Source organism: Apus apus, chromosome 9 (genome assembly GCF_020740795.1).
Source record: "Apus apus isolate bApuApu2 chromosome 9, bApuApu2.pri.cur, whole genome shotgun sequence".
Classification (NCBI taxonomy): Eukaryota; Metazoa; Chordata; class Aves; order Apodiformes; family Apodidae; genus Apus; species Apus apus.
This window is the reverse complement of record NC_067290.1, coordinates 16,972,822-16,985,869: the sequence shown is the minus strand read 5'-3', so window position 1 is coordinate 16,985,869 and position 13,048 is coordinate 16,972,822. Positions and strand designations below refer to the sequence as shown.

The 13,048-nt window shown below is 41.1% G+C and overlaps 1 protein-coding gene across 5 annotated transcripts in view; it reads right to left on the bottom strand.

Annotated features, from left to right (window-relative positions):
• The window catches only part of MITF (melanocyte inducing transcription factor), a 102,923-nt gene that overhangs the window by 15,476 nt on the left and 74,399 nt on the right, over nucleotides 1-13,048 (bottom strand). For 4 of the 5 annotated variants that reach the window (XM_051627452.1, XM_051627457.1, XM_051627454.1 and 1 more), the window contains exons 3-5: nucleotides 4,568-4,795; nucleotides 3,357-3,440; nucleotides 2,108-2,203 (exon numbers count right to left, since the gene is read on the bottom strand). In XM_051627452.1, coding sequence (XP_051483412.1) covers nucleotides 2,108-2,203; nucleotides 3,357-3,440; nucleotides 4,568-4,795 — 408 coding nt within the window. The remainder of the gene's footprint in view (nucleotides 1-2,107; nucleotides 2,204-3,356; nucleotides 3,441-4,567; nucleotides 4,796-13,048) is intronic. The other variant, XM_051627453.1, reaches the window with a different exon arrangement.

Genomic DNA, 13,048 nt, shown 5'->3' with positions numbered 1-13,048 from the left:
CTAGGCCTTAGCTTCACAAGGTGCACAAATTACTGCTTTTATATAGCAGAAATTTCAAATATGGTAATTGTTACTACAGCCCCCTCATAGTGCACATTCAGGGGAGTCTTTCCTTTCTCCTCCACTATCCCAACCAAACAAGCACTCACATTTCAGTCACTCTGGCTCTATATAAATCATGGAGACATCAGCTGTGTGACCAACAGGGCTGTTTCTAAGGTTCCAGTAACACACTGGGAGGGATTCTGTTCCCCAGCTCCTGCAACCAACAATGTATTGTGTTGTTCCCTTACCTACAAGCACAAACTCAGCAACAGTCACTGAAATAAGCCAGTTAACTTGTGACCCAAACCCAAAGTTTACAAACACTTCCACAAGCAACTGATTGCCATGAGCCCTTTTCAATTAAGAGGAACTTGGTAGCTTCCCTTCTCTCCCTCTATAGAGAAATCTCCCATTTTGCTTATCAATTAAGTACTGTTACCAAGAGTAACAAACTGCTCCTTTTGTTCTCTGTTGGTCATGGAACAATAGCAGCCTTTGTCATAGTCTCAGCACAGCTATTTATAGGTTGTGTCTCTCTAGAGACCACTTCCTCTCCTGATTTCTTCCACCTCTATTTAGCCCAGTCTACAGACATGAATTCCTTATGAGTAAAATGCTGGGTGTTTTAAGAGCTAAATCCTGTTCCAAAGCAAAAGTATCTGTTACATTAGGTTCTTTTTTTTCCCCAAAACAGTTGTTGGAACATGTGGTTCAATTTCCATCTCTACAGGATTTGTTCCAGGTTAATTCAGAGGCTGAAATATGCTTTATGCCTCCAGCAATGTAAATGTGTTAGTAAAGAAGTCTTAATTCTACTATTTCATATCCTTATTTTACAGACTTCACCACATACAGTGGGCAATTTCTGAAATTTCACAGCAAATGTGGGTGAGGTAGTCTTTACAAAGCTTGTTGTCAGGCAGCAAGCAGGAGGGATGCAGACCTCCCTAAGTATTGACTTATGGACCCCCCTGCACCAAAAGCACTCTGAGTACCATAATGGTCTTTTCTGGAAGCAAAGAGCCACTGCTGGGGTCCCTGTGAAAGGAGACAGGAAGAAAAACACAAAGAGATAAAACCCCCCTCTAATTCCCTGAGTCCCAATCCAATGGAACTTCAGAGGAAGGTCTCCAAAAGAACCTGAACCCCTAATGAAAGAGTAACTATCTTGAAAACTATATTTTCATGGGTTTAAGTTTTCCTCTCCAGCTCCAGGGCCGCTGCACTTTTCAAGCAAATGTAGATGAAAGGTAAATCCCTTCTTTCCAGTAGGACTCTGCAGTTATTTCTCTACCTACTCAAAGGGCACTATTGAGCAAGGGATGCTGGTGGGCCACTTCCTGCAGCATGCACCACATCTCTGAGAGGGCTGTGGGAATCTGTGGGAGCATAGGACTAGGTTAGTGTACTGTCAGCAAATGTACAACTGTGCTACAAGATTGATGCTATGTGGTAAGCTGTAAATTTTGGCACCAGATAAAAAAGAAACAGAAGCCAGCCCTGGCAGACATCTACTCAGCCAGATCTAACAGCACTTAAGCCTAAGGCAAAAAATTCACTGGAGCTGCCCTCCACAGAAGATCAAAATAAGATTATGCCAGAAGTACGATTATATTAATGCTAGCAGCAATGTGAAGCTGCAAACAGAAACAGAAACTTGGAGGAAACCTGTGCCTTCCCTCACTCACTTTCCCACCTCTGTGTTCTTGCCTTTTGTCTCAGCCTTCCAGTGTCCCCTTCTCCTGTTCAGTTTTTAAGTTTCTTTATTCCTTCCCCTTTTGTTTGATTTGAAGATTGTTTTTTAGTCCCAGTGAATTTTGTAGTATTTTTGCTGTTGCCTAGCTAGGGAATTCTCTCCATCTGAGATCAGGTTAAGCCAAAGCTGTGATGTTAGAGCTAACAGTTAGTTAGAGCTAACTAATTACACTTCACGGGACAACACAATAACTCCATAATTGCCTGCAAACAAACAAAAAAAAAAAAGTCATGCTACAGCTTTGAGCTCTCTCAAGGAAAGGCAGTTGGACTTCACTGGGAAACCAGAAGGTAAGGACCATTGTACCGTATTTGCCATTTGCAGGGCTGGATCCATCAAGCCAAGGATTTCTTCATTGTAACTTGACTCGAGGCTAATTATGTCATCAATCACATCATCCATCTGCAACAGAAAAGGTGGACAAAAGAAAACAAAACAGTTATCAAAGCCACTAGGGTACAGAGAGGCCAACAAAGCCCTTCAGCCACACAGCAGCTCTCTCCCAGGACGAGGTGCCTGGGCAGTTTTGTCATGCTCCACATCCCTCAGCCATGACTCCCACTATTCAGTCAGGACAGTCAGGTCATGACAAAGCTGAGACTTCATGGTCCAACCCACTCCTCCCACCAGCAGTTACCCTGCTCTACCTGCCACGGACACCCTGTTCCTCTCAGGAACAGAGGAGAAAGCTCCTCATAGAACAAGCTACGCTAATGCTCTTCACAACAGAATCCATAAGATTCACATCCCTCAGAAACTCTGCCAGGAATCACCATCCAAGAGCAGCTCAGAGATGGTTTTAGGTGGTGCAAGCCACCTTCTTGCTGGGGCTGGGCTGGAAGGTGCCTCTGGAAACTCCTGCACGGTCAGGAGAAACAGAGCCCTCCAAAGCACCACACAGGTGCTCCAAACTGTTCTGCAGCATTGACTGTTTCCTTTTTGCTCATTACAAAAAAGAAGTTTGCATGACAGTAACTTACAAAACCAATGCATAACTTGGATTGTAGAAATAATAGTATATAGGGGGTTTGTATCACCTCCAGAAAGTGTGATCAGAATTAATTACACTGACTGGAAGTGAGAGCAAGAAAGGAACAGCCTTTATCCTATATCTAGAAATACAAACCCCTTGATTTAAAAAATAAACAAAACCAAACCAGCAATAGATGCCTATTGAGGACAAATGACCATGGGTGGATTAAAGCCTCCTCATAGCATTCTTTTTAAATTCAAGTGTGATCTGCATAGAAACGTGGCATTAGAAACTATCAGGACAAGAACACACACTGCATTAGGAAAGTTTTTCTTAAGAGACCTCTTCCTGGTTGATAGCGCTTCTGCTACACTGTTACAGTGCTAGAAAAGCACATCCCTTCTTGGATGTCTTAATGCATTTTTGACATTGATGTAAATTAACATTGTTTTGTTCCTTAAACACATCCTAAACTCAATCTCTTAAAGACATTGGAGGGCATGTTGACTCTTCCATGTAACTTCAAAGAAACATGCTCATCAGAAAGGGGACCTGTGCTCCAGCTCCTGTATTATCCAGTACCTGCATGCATGATGCTCGTGAGTGTGTATTCAGAGCCGGGCACTCACTCTCAGCCCTGTTTTGCTCTTCAAATTTATAAAATCCCTGCACAAAAAAAACGTAAAAAAAAAAAAAAAGAAATAAAAAAAAAAAAAAGAAAAAGCAAAGCATGGATCTGAGTTCATGGCACAGTCTCAGTCCCAAAAAGAGCACTATTAAAACAGTGTCATGCACACATGTGCCTGATGACACAGCAAAGTGAAGCTGTAAATATCTTGAGGAAAAAAAAAAAAAAGATTTGGGTACAACTGAGACCACAGGATGAAACAATTTGGTATTTATTTCTTCTGAAGCTATGGAGCACAAGTAATTTCCTTTGCATGTGCAAAATACATTTTGTAATAAATGTTTCTCAAATTGTATAACATTTTCCCCACAGAGTGCAACTGTATTAGAAATCTGGCACAAAGGCCTCAGGGGCAGGATGAGGCGACATGAGGAGCTCTGCAATCCTACACCAGTTGTTATGTTATCAAAGTATTGACATTATTCTTACAGATGTTAACATCTTTCAAAACATCTTCCTTCAGCACCTGAGCACACAAGTAACATCAACCAAGTTCTGACCAGCAATGATTAAGACAAGGTTGAGGACTTCTAGGCATAGGCTGGTGAAGTCTTATATTTGCAGCACTGAGCTCATTGTGAAACAGCAACCAGTTACATTTTAAGGTAAACTAACTGGGACAACCTGGCCCTCCAGCTAAGCAAAAGCCTTGTTCAAATTTTACTGTAAAAATACCTAAAAGGTCTCAAAACCCTTTGTTTTGCAGTTATTCTTGCTATGCTCTTTGCTCTTTTTACACAAATGAGCCATAAATAACATTATTCCAGAAAGTTACAGCTTACAAAACTGCTTTGTATTCTGCAAAGGTCAACTATTCACAGCATGCATCAATCAAAGGAGAGAAAAAAAAAAAAGTAGTTTTAATAAGCATAAACTAGCTAAAATAGTTCAAAAAAGAGGAAATTAGAGGGACACTTTTTTTTTGGCCAAAATGTTCTATGCAAATATACATAGAACCAGGCAGACAAAGAGGTCGTAGTTGCATTTTCAAAGTGAAGAGTTCTGAGAAGAAAAGAAATGAACATCTTAAAAATGAGCAAACACAGAAATCAAGCAGACTGCAATTCCATGTTCCTGAAGAATACGCTCAGGGGGAGTGTATTACCTCTTTCTCACAGTTGGAGTTAAGGGTAAGCATGGCCATCGGGCTGTTGGGAGCGCTGCTTCCAGTTCCGGGCGGCATGACATGGTCACCGGGCTGGTTTGGACATGGCAAGCTCAGGGCTTGGTTGGCATGTTTGTTTGCTAGAGTGGTAGAGAGGTACTGCTTTACCTGCTGCCGCTGGGCTTGCTGGATATGGTACTTGGTTGGATTCTCAAGGTGAGTCTGCACCTGCACGACACAATTTGAAAAGTGCTTTGTTTTACATCATCATTAGAGGCGCTACCGACTTCAGCGATACTTGTGTGACAAATGTACCAGCTTAGCACAAAGTACAAACCCGTGCAGCTCCAAGGAACTCAACGGCACTTCACCAATATCCCCCTCAGTGGCAAGAAATCAGTCCCTGAGCAAGTGTTCCAATGTTTCAACAACTGACACTTCAACAGTAAACCAAGAAGTCCCATTTGTTTTTCTACAACATGAGATTTCTCACTTGAGACCAATGCTCATGTTTTCCAGTTGATACAGATACTCCAGAACAGACTGTTCTCCGTTCAGACCTTCAGCTACGTGACATTTAGTTCTCACTAAAACACAGAGAAACAAGTTGCACTGAAGGACTCATTTTACTTGCTAGTAGCTACTGATGAAAAGCAACTAGTACAGATGGCTGACCTTTAATCAATGGCAGGTAACAGAGAGAGCAAAAGGTTTGTTATTTTTTTTTTAGGTTTTGTTGGTTTATTTTAAAACAACAGATTGCTTTAAAAAATATACATTGTTTTTCTGCCTACAAATTATTTCTATCTCAGACATAAGGCCTAAATGATATACAAATAAGACAACCTGCTTATAAACACATTATGCAAATAAGATGCAAAAAATGAAGTGTTTTGGTTCAGATCAATCACTGTCCTCAGCAACAGCTATTTTTGTATTTAAGATAAGCTTCTCAGTACTTGGAAATTTTTACATACAAAATATGAAAAACCTCATCCTGAACTATTCTCCCGTACCATAAATGAGCAAGAGAAGAAAGGCAACTTTTTCCATGCAAAATTTTCACCATATCCTGGAAATTCTTTGTCACCTCTTGTTGACCGTGAGCGTTTTATCGGAAGGTAGAAAGCGAACAAAAATACAATACTCTGAGAAGTTTTTTGTTTTAAAACAGATTCATTAAAGTGTCTTTTGCAGTTACAAGTGACCATGTATGTGTCCCCCTGTTATTTTGTGGAAGAAATTATATAAAACATATTACTAGAGGAAAAATATTTCCTGAATCTGTAAGCCTTCTTAGCACCCGGTTTTAAAATAAATCTGCAGTAAAAACTCACCTGATAATGATTATATTCAAGCATTTCCAGCATACTACTTATAGGTTGGGAGAGATGTGACTGCAAAGTCCTTTGCTCTATGCTGCTCCAGTTTGAGGGATTCACATATGGAAGCACCATAAACAAGCTGCCCCAAACCAGAAGGAACTTGAATGCCACTGCTCAGACTTATAGTAACCTACGCCTATTAGCCACGCATGTAGAGAAACAAACAGTTCACACAGGGGCTCTTCTTGGGAGCTATGCAAGTTTAGCCCTAAATATTGGTTTTATTTTTTCTTCCCTGGCTTTGACGTCATCCTTTTTCATCAACATAAAAGGACCTTTTTAAGTGATGAGCTATCAAAGTCAGATTGACAGTTCGCTCAAGGCTAATTTGCTATTCATCTTTCGTTCCAGTCGTACTAACAGACAATGGTATTTTTCTTTAAGCAGTAAGGTTAACATTTTTTAAGTACAGAATAAGAAATAAGTGAACAAACTCCCTAGGAGCCTAACGCACATGCCCTGGCAGTGGGGTGCACTGGATAAATCCATGTGGCTACACAGTCCTGTCTTCACCTTCCGTCACCCGGCCCATGCAGTTACCAACCCACCCAGGACCTGCAGCTGAACATGGAGGATTTGAAAAAGTTCTATGTCCTCAGCCTCCCTGGTGCTTCAGAGCCCATTAACTCTGCCCCAGCCTACAAATGGAAGAGGCTTTCCAGTTCAAGAATGGCTGACAATGGGCTAAAGCATGTCCCAAACACACTTGCACAGTGTCTCTACACCTTCCAGAACTTACTTGCTCCTTCTATTCAACATGATGACAAAAGTTTGTCCTCAAGCACAGGCATTAAAAGCTGCTCAGCTTGCATTATTTTCCAAGGTTTCTGCTATGCAGGGAAGCACACTTGAGACAGCATTTCTGGAAAGCTTAATCTGATCTGTTGCACTAAATCACAGGGCAACATAATACAGAACTCTGCTGTGATAAGCACGGCACTTGCTTTCCCAATCCCAAACTGTGTTATCAATGTTCCTGGCAAGGTTTACACTGTCCAGATAAGTCTATTTTTCACTTAAATCTTCATCTTCTAAGTAGATAAAGTTATCAGTAAATGAGTTATTTTCATAACACTTATCTTTGAATATGTTATTTTCAAAACAAGCCCTTCCTGTCTGCCATAATTTGCACATTTCTCTTCCTCCCCAGGCATCAGACCCCACGGCTGTTCTCCCTCAACCCTGCCGTGGCAATAGGATGGATCAAAACCTCTCCTCTCCCACCCATCTCCTACCCACCCCCATGCTCCCAGGAGAGGGACGAGCACAATCCCAAGATTCACATCCTCACTTTCAATCATCAAATATTATCTGCACTAGATTCTAATACCAACTCCACTGTTTGAAATACACACTGCCTAATTGACACAGGACTTTTGTCAGCAAAACACGTATTTATTTAACAAGAACATACTTTACCCAACATTTTAGTATTCTGCATTTAAATAGACTGTCTTATTTTGCTATTCCATATTTTTAATTATTTTTTTTCATAGGCTGTGCTGCCCAGGGAAGACAAGCAGTTGCAGATTTCTACTTAACACAGCAGTGTAACTATTCTCTGAGAATTTTAATCTTGCTGAGAAGTGTATTCTCTCTGGTCCAGGGCAACAGATTTCAGCTGCAGTTCTGAAGCCGATCTCTTGATTTTTTCTCTTCTCCTTTTTTTGGGGAGTGGGGAGGTATATCTTTCTTCCTCTTCCCACTCTTACAGTGACTGTAACAGTGAGATAAACACAACCACCTATTTGTGCACAGCATGACTGCAAAGGCAAATTATAATCTGATCCGTTTAATTGCTGACACCACAGTCATTCTGGCTCACAGAAATGGGTATATCCTTCTGGGAGTATTCCGAGCAGAGTTACCCACTATACCACATTTTCATGTAGAGTCAACTCTTGCTACACATGGGCAACAAGTGACTCTGAGGAAACTTATTTGCTGTCAGGTGTCTGGGCTTCAAGTCAGTGGCAGCTGCAAAACAGACCCTAAAACAGAATTCCACCACTCTGAATTTGAAACCATGAATAAAAGCTTCGCCTTAATTAAGATCTAATTTTGGTCCTCAGCCCCCTCTTGCCTTTGGGGTGAAGAATAGCTCTTGTTGTTCTTCCACAGTCATGAGACACAAAGTGCAAGACAACAATTTATTGCTTTGGATATGCTCCCTAAGAAATGTGTCTGAATGGGGCATGCAAGAAAAATAGAACCACTTAAAACTGAATCCTCTGGATCTCCCACCATCTATGTCCAGGAATCTCAACCCAAGTTTTGCTGTAACGTCACTAAACTGAGTAGAACATGTTTTTTTGGGGTGTTTTGGTATTGGCAGCAAGAAGTAATGGCAGTATGAGTTGAAGAACTTCGACAATTATTTAAGACAAGATGGCAAAAGCAGCTAAATTTATCACAACCTAGTAACAGAAAAAATTGGCTACAAGAAACTACAGCTCAAGGATAGCCAAGCTGGTCTGGTTTCATGCTAGAATAGCCTCCAGTGCCAGCTCAGCAGCATCTCCACTAATCTCCATGGCTGGCTCCACACACAGAGCCAACTGTCAGCTGCTCCTGCTCTACAGGTCTTGCAGGACAGAAGTTCCAGCTCCATCCATTCTTGCCATGCTGGCACTGAGCTGCTTTTCTTGAGCTGAAGCACCAAGAAAAGAAGTATAAAGAAACCAGTTTGACTGCACCCATATGTAACCCATCTTAGGCTCAACAAGGCTGAGCTGGGCTGGAAAAGTTTTGGATGGAGCCATGCTGATTACCACTCAGCACTCATCCCTCCCTCACTCTTTGGAGTATCCTGGAGAGCAACGCTATCTCAAGCAGAGAAAAGGCTTTCTGATGCCTTCTAATCTCGACACGTGACTCCTAATTCCAGTGCATACGTCCAGTTCATGTCTCCAAGGAGGGGGAAAAGCAGTTCCAGTGAAGCTGCCTGTTTTCTTCCACATCACAAAAACAACAGTAATAACCCATATATGTAGAGGAGATTTTTCCTAGCCCTTGGTTGTAATGTCAATCAATCAAATAGTTAATCAATGGCTTTCACTAGCTTTAAGTGCACACATCACACCAGTGGGAATTTTAGGTGTACTTCAGACTACACTCTTCAAAATACTTGTAGTAAATTACACATCAGCGACAGGGTTCCTGAGTAGACCAACAGACTTCCTGTAATTTAAAAAGCTAAAGATGTCTCCCATTAAGGTGATCAGGGCTCAGGAATTTCCACACAAAGCATAGCTGCCTGCTTAAGCACAAAGCACTCAATGGTTCCTCTGTACAAAGCCAACACAAACAACTGAAACAATACTTCTGATACTTGCTCTTCCTGTCAAGACTTGCTGAGAATCACACAGACTTAATTTATTAATAACTTGCTAATGATGGCAAGAACTTGGAACAGTGCTGCGCAGCAACTAAGCAATGCACCCCCACTCCCACTGACCAAATCCCTTTGGTAAAGGGGCATGGAAGAGTTCACTCTTGGGCAGGCACAGGGTAGCAAAGTCTCCTGGCTTGGCCAAGTGTTTTGCACAGATTAAAATAACAGGGAATTTATACCAGAATAAAAATTAGTAATTAGCTGTAGCTTTACTACCAATCATCCTCTAGGAAAACTTCCAAGTTCAGAGAGTCTAAGAATAATTTTGGTTGGAAAAGACCCTTAAGATCATTGACAGGGTGCTGAACCATCTCATATAAACTATAGCATGCTTAGAAAGGTTGGACCAGCTGATCCTGAGGTCCCTTCTGACCTGGTATTCTAAGATTCTACGAGTCCAATCATAGTTAGAAGTTTATTAATTGCTGTAGGATCAAGGTTTGACCTAGCAGTACTTCTGGTTAAAGGTAACTAGGCAAAGTTATTTGGCCTGTGTTATTTATATATCTATGAATTTATCCATGCATGGGTATGATTTGTTTTGAAATGGGTACCTGCAGGAAGCCAGCACCAAGCCCAGCTTATTTTGTGTTAAGAGTATTTCTTCAAGGTGGAACACTGCTTATTGGTTATCTCAGCCACTACTTAAAGTCACAGTGTATTATTTCTCATATCTCCAAGTACCACTGCTTTCAAACCTCTCTTAGCATCCAGGGAGAAATTTAAAAAGTCTATTTCAGTGTGATCACAGAATAATTTTGTATGAGCTTTGCATGAACAGCATGACAAAAAAACCTAAAAAAACCAAACCAAAACAAAAAAACCCACACCAAACAAACAAAAACACAAACCCACAAAACAAAAAGTTATGCAACTCTGAATGCTTGTTTTACTCATGGTCTTTCCTGCAACTTCTGAACAGTTTAACATACAATTTCATTGTGAAAACTTTTGCAGATACCCAGACTACTCCTGGTTTACTCATGTTGCTACACCATTCACATGAAGTAAAGAAAAGGCAACCAAGCTAAGCAGAAAAACCACCAGGAACAAAGAATTTGAAGACAAAAAAGAACCAGGAGGTATAATTAAGCAGTGGAGACCTCATGCCTGTGCCTGTAAAAGCTGAAGATGCCCCAAATGCTCTGTTGACGCACCACAAGTGACAAAAGGCCAACACGATGCCAGCAGCTCTGGGGATGCCCCACTCCTCTGGCCCCTAGGAGCTGGGAAGGACCAGATTCCCATTCCCAAACCACACAGAAGGAGATTCTTCTCACCAAAAATACCACTGAATCTTCCTGCGAAAGTGAAGACAAACCACTTAATGCTTCATTTAAGCAGAGAGAGGCTTGGGCAGAGGGACACAGCAGAGATTTACAGAGGACAGCCAACGAAGGGAGAAGAAAACTTTGCCTCCTCACCCCCACTTTTTTTTTTTAATTAAAAAGACCATTTGTTTCAAGTAAATTGCCTTAGGACTTACAGTTTATGATTACAAATAAAATACTTTTTGGTCAGTTTTCTCAGTTCAATACAACTTTTTGTTGCGTAGAGAGCTAAATGTCATGGGATTTTTAAGAAAGGTTAAAATTCTGTGTCATTGAACAATTAATGCTACCCAAAGAAAAACGATACAAAACCACATCCACTAAAGTGTTTTGCAAGGGTTACAGGCTTCAGCTTGCTCCACTGTCACAGCAATAACCCTGTTCAACATGCTGGTCCAGGGCTTCAAAGCTGCTTCCACCTATCACTTTCAAGGATAAAGAAAAACAACAGCAGTAGCAACAAATTGTTTTCTAGGACTTTGAATAAAAAGATGACATATAAGAAGGATAATCAATTAGTGCCTCTTGCGTTAAGAGTGATTTCTTCTCCTGAATTTTTCTTATCCAGGTTCAAAGTTCTGCAAGTCATTCATCACAGCTTGACCCATTAAGATGAAAAATCATAAAGACTATAAAAAAACTTCAATTATTTCATTAAAATATTGATCATCGGCTTCATTGCAATGTCAGGAAGAATTCTCCTAAACTACCTCAGAGCAATCCTAACAACCTGCAAGACACCAGTTTAACTCATTCTCAAAGACACTTTCTCACATGCACCATTCAAAGAGAAGAGCATCAACAGTTTTCCCCCTAAGGATCTCCATGCCCTTTAAGAGCTTTGCATGAGGAGTTTTGCCCTCTTGCTTTCTGCAGCCTTTCTAGTCCTCCAAGATGGAACAGCTACCTCATTAGAAATGCAATCAAAATGAAGTTGATTGGGTTGGGATTTATCATTCAAAACAGGGCCACTGTGAATTCAGTAACAGATACACCTATTCAGTAACTTCTCTGGCTGCCATTCTCCCCTTCTCTCCATCTTTTCTAGATCATATTTGTTGCCCTTGCTTTTTGTCCATAACCCAGGAAGAGTGGCCAGAAGGAACACTGACCTGAAAGCCTCAAGTGCAGGAAAGAGGTGAGGAGTTACTTGTATTGACCAAGGAATGACAGGCAGGGTGAGCTGATTTTACCTAAGGCACAGCCAATGCAAGGGAAAAACATCAGCACAACAAAACTCCTTGGTTACCTAACCCACTCAAAATAACCCTCTGAACTTGAAAATCAAGGCAGGTATGAAAAAGTTATTTAAGAACTGGCATCGTGATTCCAGTCTACATGGATCCACAGCCATCTTCAAGCACAAATAGTTATGAAAAAGAAAAGGCACATTGTCCAGAACGACCACTTATACAACTATGGGTTGTTTTGCTCATCACCAAAAATTCCTCTGCGTAACGTGACTTTTTATCCAAGGGAAAGACATGAAGCAGACAAAAAGAACAAAGTTTTTGTGGATTAGTATTTAAAAACTGTGCTTTAGCTATAGAAGCACATGACAACAGTATCTAAGGAAATTAAAGAGATGTTAGCCAAATTTGCCTAAGGCCACAGGAATTGATGTAACTTGCAGGTTAGTGGCATGCGAGCTGCCATTCCTCAAGTGTGGCTTTCAGACAGGATTCAGTCCTTTGAACTCCTGCATTGTTTCTTGTTAGTACAACAGCATTTCAACTGTTTACTCCCTAACACACATGCCATAAATTTTTATTTCATACAGTTCCCTGAGAGGACACCAAAAAGCACTGCAACATTTTAGGACAGACAAGTAATTGACTCCATCAAATGTCAGACACAAATCTCCTGCTGTGATTTCACCTGCCCCAGGTGCTGCAGAGCATAAATAATTTATGACTACCAGGCAAGAATATCAGGCACACAACTGAGTCTAAGAGGCAAGTCTGAATTATAGTACTCCCACAGTAAAAAGTTTAATTCAAGCACCTCATATTTATGTCCACTTCTGCCATCCTCCTCTCTCGTAAGGAAGCTGAGCAGCACTTCCATCAGCACTAGAGGATTTGAGATAGCTCACAGTAGGACATGACTCCTCCTTACAGGAACTGTTAAAGATAGACATAAAGTTGCTCTCCTGCAAGACCTGGCGTAGAGATGTGAACTCTAGAGGGAGCACAGTCATAGGACTACAGACATTCAGCTGTCCAAAGTCAGTACAGAAGTTCTGAAAACATCTCTCCTCCCTGCTCTCCCTTGCAAAGACTTTTGTAGCCCAAGCACAATCATCCACCTTTCCTACAGCCCAAGCAACACCAACGCAAGACTTACCAGACCACTCTAACAGAGCTCACTA